Below are 18,284 nucleotides of genomic sequence, written 5' to 3' on the forward strand. Positions count from 1 at the left end.
TGAAAATTCATTTCAAAAATGAATTTCACAAAGGTATTTGGAAGAATGTTAGCAACTGAAAATTCTGGTGCATCATTAACTACCATAGAAACAATTAAAATAGTAGTCAAGGTGAACCAGAATTGTTTGCTTTCCTAAATCCCACAAAAAACATATTTTGTGTTCAACAGAACAAAAAACAGATACAATATAAGAAACCATTCAGATAAGTAAATATAGCAAGAGAAAACATCTTTTGGCTGTTGTTAGTTTTGATTTAACACCGTAAAAAAATTTAGGCTAGTTTTCAACCCTTTTGGGGCAGGTTATAAGGGGGCATTGGGCTTGAAATATTTCTTGGACCTTGCAACCCCACGACACACCACACGTTAATTTCAGCTCCAAACTTAAAAAAAGCCTTTTATAGACAAAATTTATTTGTTGTGGGTTATGTGAGTTGTTTTTACATAATTGTACGTTAATGCTTACCTGTCAACTGGACAAACACGTGACCACATACGCCCCGGCCAGAGCTTGAACCCCTGTTTTGTCACAGTTCTCTAGTTACCGAGGGCAACTTTTTTGGCTGAACGGTTCCATAAAGAACCTTTGACATCAGAAGAACCTTTCTGTTTCACAATGAAACACCAATGACTGCTCAATAGAGAAAACGGCACACCAAGGCAATACTTGTTTTCTTCAATCTAAGCACTGTCCGAAAGTAAATGTCAATCTTAAAATGACGGACAGAAGAACTGACTAATGGACTCTGTCGTGTCAGATGATGTGTCTTTGGATGACGATGTGTACAGTATGTCTTGCTAAGGCTGTTGCTATGCCAATGACCCAAAAGATCATCATCTTAAATATAGGACCCTCTGCACACACACATAAACACAGACGTCCACATTAATAGCAGTGAAAACTCAGCCGGCAGACTTTACCAAGAATCACAATTTGAATCTACAGACACACACACACTCACAGAGTTGTGACTCATATATGTGGGTGTAAGACAAACAGCCTTGACTCTGTCTGATTCCTGTGGAATTATACATCCCCTCTGTCTCGATATGTTTCCGCATAATCCACAATACAATGTAAATGCATCCTAAGGGCGAGATCTCCGAGGATGTGTCAGGGGTTAGAGGTAAACTAACTCTTGTTGACAAACATCCGTCTTCAGTGTGCACCAAGATGTCCAGACACCAGAACAGAAAGGAGATAACTGCACTGACAACCACAACAACTCCAATCACTATCGGCCCATGACGACTCTACTGTAATAAAACTTCATGATGCTTTCCAAGCCTCACACCACTTCACCAATCGCTTTGCCTAGTCGATAAGGAGATCATCGCCCTGGCAACCAGTTTTGTTACCATGACAACCCAGAGCTCAAACCAGTTTCTGGCAGATAACCCAAGAGTTTTAAAACTCATAATCATCAATAAGAAAAAGAGAGAAATGGGACAGGCCTTCAGAAAGTGAGAGTGAGTGTGTGTAGGAGAGAGAGAGAGGTAAAGAAGACACAAATGCTCTCTCATACATTAATAAAGGAGATAAAACACCATGTAAACTCGTGAAATTTGTTTCACAGTAAATGGATCTTGGAAATCATTTAGATTTTCTTCACTTGAAAAGAGAAAGTGAGACTTAAGACAAAAGCTCATACACATTAAACAACACAGTCCATATAAAGAGCACACGGTGAACCTAGTGATGAAAATAATCAAGCGTCCAGCATCATATCGCCGTTCCCCAATGTAGGTGGATCAGACTTTTACCATATTTTGAAGACTTCCATCATATTAACACAAAATCCCATTTCTCAAAGAATCTCATTGTGCGTTCCGCTGAAGAAAGACTCAAATACAGATTTAAACCACACCAGGGGGGATAAATGATGACAGAATTGTTATTTTTGGGCGACTCGTTTCTTTAATTGATGTCTAAGAGGAGTTTTTAGTTTCTCTGGAGTAATGTATCCTAATATCATGAATTATTACTGTAGGTGAAGCTGGTGGAGACAGAGCTGTGTTCTCTTACCATTACCTGCCTGGTGTCATCTTCCAGTCGAGCAGCATGCACACAACTTCACACACCTGTGTTCAAAGTTAGGTGATAGACATTTTCATTTATAGAGATAGAGACAAAATCTACAGAAAGGACATCATGAAGGTAAAACAGACTACTTGCTTCCGTTGTTCCTCTCTGCAGTTTCCATCTAATATCGCATTCATATACTTTACATCGTTTTTTCCAGCTACACAAAACAAATGGTACTCATTTGATCACTGACCCATTTATCAGTTACAGAACCGAACATGTGGATGATTGTTTATAAGATGCTTCTGTTGTGTAAAGTGTTTTTTCTTTTCTCGTAGATCTGCATGTTCAGGCTGCAGACTCATCAGTGGTGCTTTCTGTTGTGTAACGTTGTCTTGTTTCACGCTCTGTTGTTTGGCGGTGACATCGTCGAGGAGTTTCTGCTGCAGTCGTCTCCAGCGGCGTACACCGACCGCTTTGTGCTCGACATTCAGGAGCGTGCACGTAAACTGGACCTGACGGAAACCAGACTCAACACCTCACAACTTTATCCTCTAAATGTTGAACCTTGCCCCGACCACAAGGACCTCCTCATCCTCACGGTGGTCCTCAGTGCCCCTGGAAACTCCAGCCAGAGGGAGGCGGTGCGGAACTCGTGGGCCAATCAGACAACGGTGCAGCACCTCGCCCTGCGGACTTTGTTTTTCCTCGGTTCCTCCGCGTTAGGGGCGGAGCATCAGGCGATGAGGGAGGAGTCGGCGCACCACGGCGACGTCGTGCAGTTTGAGGGAGGGGTTTCACGGGGAGAGTGGGAGACGGGACATTGGGAACGCGTAAAAATGGCACTTCGATGGGTTCTGCTGTTTTGCCCCCGAGCTCGATTTATCGTGCTTTCAGAAGATACGGTGTATTTAAACATACCTGCGCTTGCATCACACCTGCTGGGGCTAAAAACACACCCCGATGACCTTTACCTGGGCAGGGTCATCCACCGGGCCACGCCTGAGCGAGACCCCGCCAGACCGCATTACCTGCCCTACCACGTGTACCCGGAGAAGTACCTGCCAGACTTCTGCTCAAGTCCCGCCATCCTCCTGTCACAGGATGTGGTGAGAAAGGTTTACGTCGCAGCGCAGAACGTAGCTCTGCCCCTCCCCTCGGACGTTCTGATTGGCCTGTGCGCACGGCGGGCAGGTGTGGTGGCCACTCACAGCTCTCGGTTCTGCGGCGACCGTCACGTTCGCTATAACCCCTGCTGTTATAACTTTCTGTTCAGCTCTGCAGAGGTGGGAGGGAGGCTGATGGGCGTGGCTTGGAGAGATTTGGGGGCGGGGAATGGGAGGGGCTGTGGCATGCTGGAGACGTATTATAGTTTGGTATTATGCAAAACAATGACTTTCCTGGATAAACTTTCCTTTCTGAGTAAAGATAACAGCCAGAGATAGAATGGATTATAAAGATTACATTTATTTAAATTAAGTGATGTAACATTATAAATCTATACAACTGAAAGAGAATCTGTTTAATTTAATACACAAAATATGTCTGATTTCATCTGTGTCATAATGACAACCGTGTTACAAGAATGTAATATTTTCCCTTGCATAATAATAATAAAACAAACATTCATGTTGATGATACAACATTTATTCATCGAAAACATGAAATGTTTCTTAAATATTTCACAAGCATCGAGTTGGTCACAGATTTAATGAAAGCTTTCTGGTATATTTGGCCCTCTAGTGCTATGATAGACAAACTGTTCTTACTCAAACATTGTTTAAAATATATCAATTAAAAACACCGTACATTAACATATACTGTACACATGACCGATAACCTAAAGTATATTTACTTATCCATATTTTAGAATAACAGTATACACATAAAACTATGTATTAACACAAATGTGACTTTGGGAATTTTGCTCAAAGCATAACAAATCTAATCCATGTTATAGCTATTTGACAATCTTCAATGTAGTGACCTTTAAGTCGCAGAGATGATAATGGATTTTAGGTTAATATGGTTTTACTACAAACACTTTAGTTTAAATACAAATGTTGAAGTAAAACTATTCTTAACAGATTTTCATTATCTGGTCTAAACCATCCCGGACAAAACACCTAAAAAATTAATATTTCTCAAATATCTTGTTTGTGTGTGAACTCAAGAAACCAAGCAGCTGTTTAAACATTTTAACAATTTTTATTACAAAATGAGCACATACAAAAAGGATAATGTACAAGCTTTGAAATTAAACAAACTTAAAACCAAACGAAACCCAAATAACATTTTAGCGATGCCACTTTTAAATTCATCATTAGTAGTAGTAATAAATAAGGTACAAAAATTCCACCAAAAGAGAAATCTAACATTTTACACAGACGCTTTTTTTATACTCGACCACTTATACGTACTAGCAGTCACACCAGCAGGAGGCGCTATTGCTTTAATATGAATGATAAATATTCTATATTCTGCTAGAAAATCCTCTAGTGAAAAACACCCACGGCACGCGGCACCCCTGTCACTGGCACTTGTAGGACAACTTTAGTATTGAAGTCATTTTTTTGTTGTTTTTGTTTTTTTCAAATGCAAGCAGCAGCAAAAACTCAATTCTCTAATACCGTTAGTAAAACATCTGCACTAGTAACTTTATTTTCTCTATGTAGCTGTATATTTCTATTTAGTCGTGTATATATTCAAACCTGAGAAAACATGCATTTTAAATCTGTTGTGCTTTGTCATACTCTGTTAGTCCTGACCCTCTCCTGCCAGGGTTAAGAGATCGACCCTCAGACAGGGAGAAAGAGAGAGAGAGAGAGAGAGATTTGGAAAGTGAGAAATGATGAATAGATGCCCTGGAGACAGACGACAGAGACGAGATGAGAATAAAAAAGAAACAGGCACCAGGAATGAGACACAGAGAGAAGATGCAACATCGGTTTCAAAAACCTAGTGAACTTTATGAAAATTTACCACAGTAACCTTGTAGTAAAACAGTGGGTACTACAGTTCTACCCCGATAGCACATATACATCTGGCTTACGTCTTTTCAACGTCTGCATTTACATCTGCAAGACATCTACGATACATAGTTTGCTCTTATGCAATACGTCTCAGAGATGTCTGCTGTCATCTATAAGATGTCTATAAGATGTTTATGATTTAGAATGGATGAACAACAGCTCTTTCTAAGATGTTTAGCAGATGTTTTTACGTAGCAGATGTTTCCAGATCTCCAGCAGACGTATTACAGACGTCTCCGAGACGTATTGCAGATGAGCAAACTATGCATTGCAGATGTAAATGCAGAAGTCAATCAGACGTAAGCCAGATGGATTGTGCTATCTGGGCCATGATAAAACAATGGTTAACTTTCTTAAGAACATCTTTCATTTGAAATTCCAAGGCAGCATGGAGAAGACAATCCCATAAGGCATTGCAACAAGATCAGTGATTAAATGCATCCGATACGCAGATGAAGCAAGAAACACGAAGAGTGCCGTTTTCTGCCCATGTCATTTATGAGATTTATTTGATTTAGGAAGCCGTTTTAAAAGTCAGCTCTTTAGGTTTTGGTACAATGTCACGAATATTGTGAATTGTTCAGTGACAAAATGTAAACATTAACAGTTTAAGAAAGATGAAGGCGAAAAGAGGAAAGCAAGAGAAAAGAGTGCAAGAGCAAAATAATTGTGGATGTAAACATTAAAAAGGTAAAAACCAGCATAGATGAGAAAGATCATGTAAACATTTATAATGTAAGAAAGACTTACACAGAAAGAGAGAGAGAGAGAGAGAGAGAGAGAGAGAGATTGTGTTGCCAGAGTGGTTAAAATGATGCCAGTGAGAGGGTGGCCTTGAAAAACTAATAGTGCAAACAGGACAGCGAATCAAAACCCAGAATACTCCCACTCCGCTGCCGTGTCTGACCAATCAGCAAGCGGAATGTCAGTAAGGTCACAGCACCAAAGGGAGATACACACACGAACACGACCAACCGCATGCGAAGCATTCCCGCAAACCAACTCAAACATGAGGTAAGAGTTTTAATCATTTTGTGTTATTTCTAAATAAATAAAATATGATTCCATTGCAAAAGAATGAAACTATACAAAATCAAATACGCACCCACGATATCTACAGTTAGTAATAAATTATGATTGTTAAATACTTAAGGCATTTCAACGGACATAACCCTGTGTAAACGATCAACGTGAGCCAACATCTGCCAATCGGCACACGGAACACCTGGGGAGCCGACGCACGGGCTGATGGGTTGAAAAACGAAACTGGACAAAACGCTACATTTGAAATTATCACTGGAAGTTTGCGGCTGTGAATTTGAACCCTTGAGTAAATTTACGAAGAATGAAATCAAGGAATAAAAATAATACAAGTGCACATTCACTTTTCAGCTTCTCAAGGAACAAAACGAGAAACCGCGATGGCCATTTCCGCGGTTGCGAACGGTCTCGCCGCGCTCGTGTGCTGTTGGCAGATGCTCCTCGATCACACAACATTCTACATTGTAGTTCTAGCAGTACAGCATAGCAACCACGAGGGCAGACCAGTGACACAAAAAAAACACGGTTGGACACGCACAAGCCCCGCCCCCTTCCCAACACTGCACGTTTTAAATACCAATAATAAATACAGTAACCATGGCAGCGCAGCACCAGAGTGAGGCCGGGCACTTCAGCTATGCTCACATGTGCTTTTTCAGTAGGCATTTAGGGTCAAAGGTCATGGCAGGGTCTCTCGCACACACCGACGCACTCGCGCACAAGCTACATGAGTCTGATAATGATGCAGATCGTCACAGCTTAAAGGAGCTAATACACATTCATGCAATAGCCTATCATACACACACGCGCGCGCACACACACACACACACCAGGTGTACCTTTAAAACAACGACCGAAGCACAGATGCATGCAACTACGACTGCGCCTATCTACACGAATCTATCGATCACAGCATTCTCATCTTACATATGCCTGGAGCGTCTTAGAAGACAACAGCCATCCTCCTGCGGTCTTTGAAATGACGTTTTTTTGAGTGTGTGTTGTGTTTTTTGGCTTTTCTACATGCACCGTAGTGCACAGCGAACCCAGCGACCGGCCCGCACGGAACTCTGCGGCAGCGTCAGAAATGGAGACCTTCGAAAGCTTTCTTATTTGTAAAACTCAAATGTCCTTAAGTGGTATTGTAGGGCCGGTTGGTGAGAAAACCTGTTAGTGAAGATGCTAACTTTTATAAGTTTAACAAAATGATAAAAAGCAAGATATTTTGAAGCGTAAAATGGAGAAAATGTCGGAAACAAGGGCGAATCATTTCTGACGCTAAACCGCAGCTTTCTGAAAAACATGAATGTTCTTAATATCCTTTAAACCCATGCGGTTGAACCATTACGATTAAATAATGCGACTAAATGCTACCGATAAGTGTGGTACCCACGTTTAACACCGTTTTCATTTTTCTGTGAGCAGAAAACAAACAGAAAATGTGAAAAACACCCGCAGGTTCCGTCTGGGCCTGTCCATGGCCAATAAAATAATAACACACACATAATACACACGTACCAAAACGATGCTCAAGCGTACATACGGGCTCACAAACAATGCTGAAATAGCTCCAGTGTGTAAGACTAAAGCAGTATTGCAGATCAGAAATACAGCGACACACACACACACACACACACTCCAGCAGCAAGATTTGACATTGTCTCATCCGCCAAGAGCTCACTTGTGTACATACGTGTATGCGTGTGTCATTACTCAGTGTGTGTGTGTGTGAGTGTGTATTGTATGCAAGCTGAGGGTCTTTAGTAAAGTTCATGGCTTAAGGAATTGCACAAATACACACACGTATGCTACGGACACACACACCACATCTCGCAACAGACCCTTCAGCTCTACCAGCATGTGTGTGTGTGTGTTTAGTGTAGGTTATTGTCATTGGCTCAGTAAAGCGTGTGTGTGTGTTTAGTGCGTATTGGATGGCTCATTGGGTGAAGTTTTAGTGGGGTGTATGATTTGCACACATATACGTGTAGGTAATATATAGTGTGTGTGTGTGTGTGTGTGGATGGCAACCCTGTAAGCGTGGGTTTTGTGTAGATCCGTATCTGTATGAGATATATGCAGATGTGTGTGTTTAATAAGAGCAATAAGAAGAGCTTGGGTTCCAGCTCTCAGGATGGGAGTTATTTGTTCGTATTTCAGCTCTCGGTTGCAAGTTGTGTTTGGATGTCCACTCTGCAGATGGGACACTTCCGACTGGTGGCCAACCACTGATCTACACATCCCTGATGGAATAAATGCATACAGGGTAACCGCCTGGAGAGAGACAGAGAGAGACAGAGAGAGACAGAGAGACAGTTTGAATACAATATTTTTTAATGACTTAAATTGAAATATTTATTTTCAAAACATTACCAATAACACTTTCGGTGTGAATTGTAAGCCACGCTCTTGTAAATAAATTAATAGACATTAGTCTGTCAAAAATTAAGTTGCTTTACATTTAAAATGAAACTAGGAAAGCTAGTAATGCACCAAAAACACAAAACATTATACTGTATATTCATTTGATGCAGGTCATGTGACAGCAGCTCAACCAATAGGATTAAACAATGTCACGTCGTAAAAAATACACAAAAACACCAGATATCTACACAACATACTGTCATTTTTTGTAACACAACAAAGCCTACCATTATTTATTGATCATGTGTGCTTGTTTTTATGTATTGTAACCTTTTTATTTTGTCCCATGTAGTATGCATCCTAAAGTATATACTATGTACTCCACAAAGTGCAGTCTATAAGGTGTAGCATGGACTCTGTGTCGTGTACTCGCAATTAAACCCTTCTATAGTGTGTACTCTGTAGATGTACTGAAGCCTGCAGTATACACTACCTGACATCTTCTCCATCCTCCAGCATGGAGAGGCAGATGGTGCATTTCTCATCAACATCAGACTCTTCCTCAGGCTCACAGAGCTTCACATCCACAGGCTTCCGCTACACAGAGAGAGAGGTTCAGAAAACAATGATCCTGTTCGATGTGCAGTGCTGCTTCTTTAGCCCTTTTCGTACGGGATGGGTATTATCTGGGAACCTCGTGTGATTTGGATATGACCTCCACACATCTGTATTTCACGTGGCGCACGTAAGACTTTCTTTACAAATTACAGACATGGCCAGGATTAAGATCACAGACAACCGTCGCAATTATGACAAATGATGTCCCAGGTTATAATAATCCCGTGCGAACATGTCTTTAGAATGACACTGCTATTGTTGATGTTAAAGAGTTGTGCGTGTGTGTACCTTCTTGTATTTGTGAGGGAAGGTGAATCTCTCTATGGTGGTCTGCACGGCCCCTCGACTCACGCTTCCCAATCGATCTTCTAACTGCAGCAGTTCCTGCAAATAATGGCAGCATGAAGTGAAGAAATGTGGAGGGGAAGCTTCATTAAATTCATGAAAACAGCATCCGCGGGAAAACAACAAAACTGGCCCAAACCTCGTTTGAAGACCCGAAACGGTGATCAATTTTCATAAATGAACTAAATGTTTTCTGATGTAACAATTTTGTATTAATAGAAATTTTAAATAAACTTGCTTCATTTCATGCACTGTCAGAAAAGCGAAACAATAAAACGCAAAGAAATCAATGCGGAGTTCGATGGCCGACATAATGCATAGAATGCGTTGAATGTTAAGACGTCATAACTATTTTAAATTCTATCTAGCAATCCTTAAACTAAGCTGACACAACTCAAAAAATCTCTCTCATTGATAACAAATACATCTTTCTACACAAAGATATATAAATGCAAAATCTTGCACATATGAGTTTATACACAGCTGAATGTTTAAGTGTGTAACCTCGTAGCTCTCTCGAACAGCAGAAGAGTGTCGACTGGGACTCAAGCTCTGGAGCGCCAGCAGGTGGAGCTGTGGATACGGATAGTTCCTTATCTCATGAACAACCTGCAGAGAACACAACATACAGAACACACTCAATACATGCACTTTATATGCATTAGACACAAAGAGACTCCTTAGTACACACAAACACTCACCACATGTGTGGATCCGTTGCTCCTGGGGATGTGATGCATTCTGGGAGATGCCAGGTAATGCTGGTACGGCTGAGGAATCTGCTGCAGCGGATACTGATGAGGAATACCTGCATCCACACTCAGATCCCTACAAACACGCAATCATTTCATTATTGAATACGTACATCAGCATGAGCTCGTGTTTTCCTTTTTGTGTGCATTACTCACCAGTCTGTGCCTTCCGCCAGATATCTGGGCTGCTGTGGGATTGGCTGTGGTACGTGAAGAGGCGGGACATATTCATATCCTGGGCGTAACCTGTGTGTGTTCAGCGTGACTCGCTCCTGTGTACGTCTGTGGAGACATGACCAAATTAAAGAACACATTCCAGAATCCATTTAGAATCGACAGAATAAACCGAACGTGTGTAATATCTACCTGCGCTGCAGTAACTGTTGCTGGATGAGGTATTGCTGCTGTAAGGCCTGAGGTAGGAAGGGGGGCGGGACTTCCTGGTATTGAGGCGGGGCGAGGGGAGGGGGTGGGAACTCGGCGGGCAGGGGCGTCGCAGTAGCAGCCAGGTGAAAATGCCGGCAGGAAGTAGCATGAGTATGCTGGTGCCTGCTAAAATGTGCTCCTGTACAGGGCAACCAATCACAGAACAGAGTCCAATCACGTTTATCACTTTAAAACGCATTCATTGGGTGTGGCTTTACAACATTTGTGAAGCATCATGTATTCAGCTCGCACGGTTCAGAACAGTGAATCACAAAATACAAACCACAAAAAAATTCTATGGTATAGTATAGTGTTTACTAAAGTAAACTTGGGTCTTGTCTACACGCATTTAAAAAAACACGCTATAAAGTGCTGTCAAAAGCATGCCAAACCAACAGGTGGCGATATAACTAACCATCGAGCCGTGTTGGCCAATCAGAAGCCTGGAATCTGACATAAAACAAAGGAGATATGACCAAATCTCTGAAAGAACTTCATAAAAGTTGGGTTTGGGTGACCGCATGTTGACGAACGGCCAAAACGGATAGAAAAAGCGGCGGTTTTGAAAATACCAGTGTTCATGTCGACAGGGCCTTACATATTGGTGTTTTTGAATACTAAAGCGTACCGTACCAGTATTTACTACATTTGATCAATTCATAGTTGATAATATAGAATGAAATAGGTTACTACTGTATATGGCATTTACTACAGTCAATTTGCTCCGTAATGTAGTACGTTTCACATCTTCGTATAAGCCACCTGCGTCATGACATTTATTTTTTATAAAAAATGTTGTATGCTTTTTCACTGGATGGAGTTTATTTACAAAAACAGATAAACAAAAATCTTGTTTTGTATTATGCTATCATGTTTTCAATCGTGTTAGTTAGCTGCATGTTTTGATATTATTACTTCATCAAAACATACCGACTAGTTAGATTCAGATTCATTAAAAGCACAATGAGAAAACATGCTTTTAACACTTCATATATTCATTGAAGATGATTTTACAGCAAAAACAACAAACAGTGGCCTAAGGTATTTCGTAAAGTACCATGGTAGATTGTCCTACGTTATGAACCATTAACCATAGTTAGTCTAGATTTTTAACTAAACAGATTTTATTTGCAGCGAAACAATAGTAACCACAAATTTACTATGATAAAGGTGGTAAAACTATGGTCATTGTTTGTCATCTTATTGAAAAAGTGCAATAACAATGCATGTTTTACCTTTGTCACAACAACGCTTTTATTGCCATGCAACATATTTAAATACATGTTTACCAGGGCAACAACTTTTACTATAATAATACCATGGTCAGGAGGAACTAACATCAACAGGACGCCACACTGCTGAATATAACCTGTTGTGTATACTGAAGTCAGCTGTGTTACGTCGCTCAATATAATGACCCATAATACATTAGGACACGATGTGACCACACATCCAACTCATTTTGATCCTACAGGATCATGTTTGCTTTATCATTCGACCAAACCGCCTCAATCACTTCAGACTGTGATCCTGTTTAAAGTCGGCATGTAATTAAATATGATCGTTCTAATTGTTTTACACACTGGTGAAGTATTTAGTGTAAATGATTTATCTGTGCACAGATTGAAAACTGCCGTTTAAGTCTTTCACCTTCTAACGAACCAATCAGTTGTCGCAGGATGAAATCAAGTCCCGCCCTACATTTTTCATCATTTCACTTGGGTATATGTCACTATACAGAAAAAAAGACCATCGCTACTTCCGTTTCATGCCGACTTTAAGAGCACTTACAGCACTTCCAAAGGTGATGTCCAAACTGACGTTTTCGCCTTTTATTCGTATATTTTATAAGATGTATTGTATGTAAGATTTCTATCCATGTTATGTAGTTGTTTTGGAGTGTAAACTGAAACTTAAAAAAATACATTTACATTTAGTCAAAATAGTCAGTTAAAAAGATGTGCTGACAGCTGGAGGCAGCGACAAAAATATACATTAAAAGTTTTTCCTGTCAAATTACAGAATAGATAATAAATAATTTGCCTCCTTTTTTATTGTAAATTTGCTGACTTTTTTATAGTTTGACCTTATTTCAAGAATAAACTGAAAAATGTAATCTTGTTAAAAACGCTGGGCGTCAGAAATAAACTGTACAGTAAAGATATTCCCTGTAAAATGACATGTTTTCAAGTTTTCTTGTAAATTTGTGGGCTTTTTTATGTCATTTTACAGCCATACTTCAAAAAACAGTAAACATTTTTATTAATGGCTTTGATAAAACACAACAGACGAACGAAGGTCGAATGCTGTAATAAAAAAAGATCAACAAAATGTTAATAACTGAACCTGGGAAGTGTACCAAGGGTTGTGGAGGTGTAGGAGAACACGATGTTGAATTGTGGGATCTGGAGGAAAGGGGGAGGATAGAGAACTGGAGAGAGGGGCTCATTTAACAGCAGCTGCTCTTCTATTTCAGCCCTTCAGCTGTCCAGCGGGCACGCACGCTGTTTAAGTCAATTACTTCTTACCATAATCCAGCAAAGAACCTGGTTTGTTAAGAGACATTAACATCCTATCTTTTTAATGCAAGTGTTTGATTATTTGAAATGCTTTAATGTGAATGATGTGGTCAGGTTATTGTGTATAATGACCTCTTAACTTTATAAAAGACCATTGGAGGAAACAGATTTCTGCCATAGCTGAGCTACTTTTGTGTGCATTTTAGTATTCGTCTATTTGTTTTAGGTAATAAAAAAATAATTCTTCCTTTATGTCCTCCGATCACCATGTCAAAAAGTGCAAATGCTTCTAGCTCTTTTTGTTTCAAACATTGTGTCATGTACCACAACGTGGATGCAACAATGGATGCATTTGCATTATAAAAAAAGTAATTTCTGGCCCAAGAGATCATTAATGTTATAAGAGACACACAAGAACTTGATGTTTGGTTAAAAAATAACTACATTTTATAGCCATTTTAACTTGTCAATTCTGTATTCTGAAGAATGTCGTGTGGGTGTGCGGCTCTTTACATGCCATTTTTTTGCCAGGGTCACATCGAGGACAGCCCGTCTCGTAAAGGTCTGGGAGATGAATTTTAAACGCTTGTATTGTTGTGCCCTGCAGGAATTGAAAATACATGCGTGCTTTTTGCAATAGATGAAATTCTCACAGTGCAAAATTGCAGGACTCTTGATGTAGAATTGTTCTTGTCCTATTTGACACCACTTTTGGAGAACAGAACGAAACAGGCGATTTTCTCGGTGGGAAATATTCCCCAAGGCTCCTGAAAGTCTTCGATCAGCAGAAACGCGCGGAGCGTGCAGCTCGCCGCCTGAATTCTAATGATCTTTTCATCTGCGTTCCTTGAAAACCAATGGACGGTTTTCTGCAAAAATATTGATCAGTGGACATCTAATAGACTCGTAGAGTACATTGGTCTTTGTTTAAAGCTTGTCTTTGTGTGTACCTCAAATGCAACAAACATCTCCGTCGTCTGGAATGAATATGCACTTCTTGATTGACCACAAAATTCTCCATCATTAGAAATAAAGGTCATCGTCTGAAGGTCAAGCAGCACGGCTCCAAGATCGAGTTGTTTGATCTTGTAATTTGGCTGAATATTTTTGCTGAAAATGTCATTTACACCGCATCCAAAATAGTGTATTACTCAGCAATTAATCATCAAGGGAATTTACCGTTTTGGATTCATTCACGTTTAAGTATTTCTTTCAAAAGAAATTCTGGTCGACACAGAACGACGTGTCAATTTTGCTAGTTTGATTATAAATCCTTCACATAGCCTTACTAAAACAGCCGAGTTAATATACCTTCAAAGGCTTGTAAATACAAGTGGTGTAAAACAGAATCAAGGTTAGTAAACTGAGTCAACAAATATAGTACCGTTTTGTCCTGATCTAAGTTTTTCAGTTTCAATATTTTCTCGTACCAGAAGAAATGTGCTTGAACAAATGAGAAAGACAGATACGCTGCTGCAGAGAGTGAAATGCAGATGGGATGTGCGGGACTCTACTTGGCCTCCGTGTTTGTGAGTGTACTCGGGTAAAACATTCCCATGAGTCACTCTGGCAAGAGGGAGGAGCCGAGTTATGACTTTAGGAGGAGCCAAAAGGCAGTAGAGTGAAGTGGGAGGGGTTTGAGGGTGCGACACATGGAAAACAGCAGAAAGCACACTGAGGGTTAGGGGAAAAACTACAGTCTTTATTGAAAAATATTAGTGTAAGCGGAACTGTGTGATCATAATAATAATAGTAATAATAATAATCGGTCCATGCAAATAAAGAGCAAAGGCAAGGCCCGACCATGCTCCATATAGTTAACATAACAGAAGCAGCATCCAATGGGTAGATGTGTGCGCTACAGAATGTCAGTACAGCAGAACATCTCTACACAAAAATACATTGGAATTTGCCGTTTAATGTTTGGAAAGAAACAATAAAAACAGTAAAATAAATAAACATGATCATGCATTATAGCCTGGTACAGGAAACAGAAGAACCACAACCAAAGAAAGAGACATATTTAAACTAAGAGGACTTCTACAGTGCACTTCTAGTGATCCCTGTTAAGTGGATGACGTTTGCGCTCGCGCGGTGTACGGACCGCCGGGCTTTTGCCGCTTTAGCTTTGCAGCGGGAGGTTAAATCTAATGAGGGTCAGTTTGAGAAGTGACGGGGTAAAGTGTGCCAGTGAATGGAGGCTACATGAGAGACCAATTTGGTATTGACCTGTTAACTCTTTGCCGGCCATTGAAAACATTATTCATCATTTTTGTAACGATGCTCCCCAGAATGTTTTCAGGTTATATGGTAGGGGGCGCTGTTATGCGTCTTGTAAAATACAAGCAAACACAAATCTATAGCTCTGAACCGGATGCATATTCTCAGCCTTTTTGTTTGAAATGTTTTTAGAAAACTTTTTGACAAGTGTCGATTAAACATGTATAAAGCAGAGGCTCCGTTCTTTTGCCACATTAAATCATTGAGATTAAAAAAATAGTGGGCCATTATTTCTTTTATTAAAAATGCAGGTGCAGGTTGACAACTTACAAAACATATTGATTGGCAGGCAAAGAGTTAAAAGACATATTAGGAAGAAATTTACGCATAGAAACTGGATCAATAACAAAATATTTTGTTTACGTCATCGCATTAAGTAAACAGTTTTCTAGCATCAGCTGCTCTCTTGAAGGCACTTTATCCATAATTGTCTTGAAATAGCAGCATGTCTACATTTCTCCTGAATTACACTTCAGGGATCAATAAAGCTCAGCTGAGTAATCTGTCGGTCTGACTACACATCCGTTTACTCCCTGTGCATGTAAACTGTAACTACAGACAAAATATACATACACTATATGCACAGGAAAATCCTAAAATCATATACCGTTATTGTTTATCGTGAAACACAAAAGGTACGCACACCATCAGCTCATAGAGAATTTTGATGTCATGCTTCATAAGGACACTTTTCTTTATGTATATTTTCATTTGAAAATCACTTTTAACCATCCTTTATATGGAGCTGGCCAAACGTCACTATGAACTGTGTTTGTTAAGATTGTTCCAAAGATCTCCGTTTGTGTTTCACCAAAAACACGCATGATTTGAGATGAGCGCGAGCAAATAATTAAACGGAACGACAGGATAGATTTAACCTGATTTAAAACATTTATGAGATCGTTTTGGGAAGCAAATCCCACCGAGTGCACCTAGGTCGATATTGATCTGAACCCTATATAAACGATGAAGCATTAGTTATGTTTCTCCAGTAAACATTTATCAAAATTGCAGCCAAATCACACCGGCACACCCCCCACCAAAAGACAGACGTGCGTTTAGGGGTCGATCAAGCCCGGCTATGATCGAGCGAGAGGCCAACGCATCCACTTGACAGAAATTTACAGCAAAGGTGTTGGTCTACCCACACGGAGAATGACACAGATCACAATGGCAGTCGTAAAAAAGCTAAATGCTACAATGAGTTGTTATTTTCGTCAAAGCAACAATGACCATTTAAAAAACATAAGGAGACAGGAGACTTCCTCTAGTGAAGAGAGTGTTATTCTGCAGTCGGTTACACAGGAGGATATATTGGATGAGTGAGAGTTTGTTTGTAATGTCGTCTTCAGATGGAAAGAGAGGGAATGAGGAAGAGGGATTCACAACACAGCTAGATGCAGGGCAGGCAGAGGCTATAGCACAGCGACGGCGGGTGATCGTTAGATACACAATGGAAGGGAACAGAGCTCTGAAATAATGCGGTATGTAGAATCTGCCCCCAGACTATGGAACAAGGAAAAAAATAGAAACAAAATACAAGCACAATCAATGAAACCGTTGGTGCCAGTGCATGGCTACAAAATGCATTACTATTATTATTATTATGATTATGATTATTATTACTACACAAACGCACACGTGTTGTATATGGATGCATCTTTTTTTCTATTGGTGCATCCGCATGGCAATACAATGCATAGCACGAATAACGTTATACGCTTTGTGTGGGGTGTAGAATGGCTCAAATCGCACATGGAATGTAATATTCTTATATTAAAGGCAACTGTATAAATAGATCCAGACATGGCTGACACGGCGAGCGCTTCTTCCATCGCTGCAGCTAAATAAAACCGCAGGCGTGTAAACGCGCTATTTCGTCTATAAATAAAATGTTTTAACCGCCTTGTGTCGCGTATGAATATGATGAGCAGATATTTGTGCCACTGCAGCTGCTGAAGCCATGTTTAATTATTCATAAACAAAACCGCACACGGCGGAGCGGATGTACGGGAATGTCACGGAACGCGTTACCGACGCTGAACGCGACTAAACAAAACGCTCTGTCTGCGCTGCGAACGCGCGATGTTTTCACACTGGGCGCACGCGTTCGACGCGTAGTTGCGCCTTTGGGCACCTTCCTTTTTTATAAGGACGTCGCGTATATACAGAACACCGTGTGTCAATGTATAAAGGCGTTAATTCTGCGTGAAATATACAGCGCCCTTGAACGAAACGACTGCGTAAAGCGTTGCGCATTGTCCAAATGGCGATCACGGAAAACCAAATAATGTGCGTAATGTAAGAGCTTACGTAACGTAGTGTATATATGCCGTTTTAAGTTACACAGCTAATCGTATCGCACAGCCTCCGTGTTTGTGTCGCAAAGACGTACGCGACGCTTCGGCAGGCCGTCAGCCTTTGATCGCATCCGATCCGCGCGTCCGAGCGACGTAACATCAGACATAAAATCAGTCGCGAGAGGAAACGGAGAAACATTTACCTCTACTTCTTACGGAACCGAAGACGGGAAGAACCAGATATCCGACGTGGACTAACACCATCCTGGCTCCTTTGTTGGTGTGCTGCCCATGGACACCTTCGCCTTCCAATACAAGACCATTCAAAACGGAGCCCGGACGCCAGCTGCACCGCACACAAAGAGATCGACAGCCAATCAGCGAGCTGCGTGCCGCTTCCTGTGGCTCCGGACGCAGCCAATGGGATGGGTCGGCACGGCGGCGAGTCTTTTGTGAATTAGCGGTGGGCGGGGCTTGAGCTGCGCGCAGGACGCGACGGATACGCGAAGCTTCAAAAAACGCGTCCGCGGATTCGTATGCTATGACGTCATTGTGTACATATTGATTAGCGTAGACATA

General features: G+C 40.8%; 2 protein-coding genes across 2 annotated transcripts; one reads left to right on the plus strand and one right to left on the minus strand.

The window, feature by feature from the left end:
- Positions 1-2,154: 2,154 nt before the first annotated feature.
- b3galt9 (beta-1,3-galactosyltransferase 9) lies at positions 2,155-3,473 on the plus strand (the record flags this gene model as incomplete). Its single annotated transcript, XM_079487014.1, has 2 exons — positions 2,155-2,160; positions 2,367-3,473. 2 exons carry the CDS (start codon positions 2,155-2,157, stop codon positions 3,471-3,473), a joined length of 1,113 nt encoding a protein of 370 aa, XP_079343140.1.
- A 746-nt stretch (positions 3,474-4,219) lies between these two features.
- ark2ca (arkadia (RNF111) C-terminal like ring finger ubiquitin ligase 2Ca) lies at positions 4,220-18,038 on the minus strand. Its single transcript, XM_079486835.1, has 8 exons — positions 17,909-18,038; positions 10,547-10,745; positions 10,337-10,462; positions 10,130-10,256; positions 9,933-10,037; positions 9,372-9,467; positions 8,959-9,062; positions 4,220-8,375 (listed from the first exon to the last, which is right to left on the minus strand). Exons 1-8 carry the CDS (start codon positions 17,967-17,969, stop codon positions 8,258-8,260), a joined length of 936 nt encoding a protein of 311 aa, XP_079342961.1. The 5' UTR covers positions 17,970-18,038; the 3' UTR covers positions 4,220-8,257.
- Positions 18,039-18,284: the final 246 nt, after the last annotated feature.

Source organism: Barbatula barbatula, assembly GCF_947034865.1.
Source record: "Barbatula barbatula genome assembly, chromosome: 22".
Taxonomy (NCBI): domain Eukaryota; kingdom Metazoa; phylum Chordata; class Actinopteri; order Cypriniformes; family Nemacheilidae; genus Barbatula; species Barbatula barbatula.

Bases quoted from the DNA above. Each gene is read 5' to 3' on its own strand.
- ark2ca (XM_079486835.1), bottom strand. From the start codon at position 17,969: ATGGTGTTAGTCCACGTCGGATATCTGGTTCTTCCCGTCTTCGGTTCC. The intron at 10,746-17,908 runs GTAAATGTTTCT...TGCCCTGTACAG, and splicing joins CGGTTCCGTAAGAAGTAGAG to GAGCACATTTTAGCAGGCAC. The intron at 10,257-10,336 runs GTGAGTAATGCA...GCGTGTTTGTAG, and splicing joins CTGGCGGAAGGCACAGACTG to GGATCTGAGTGTGGATGCAG.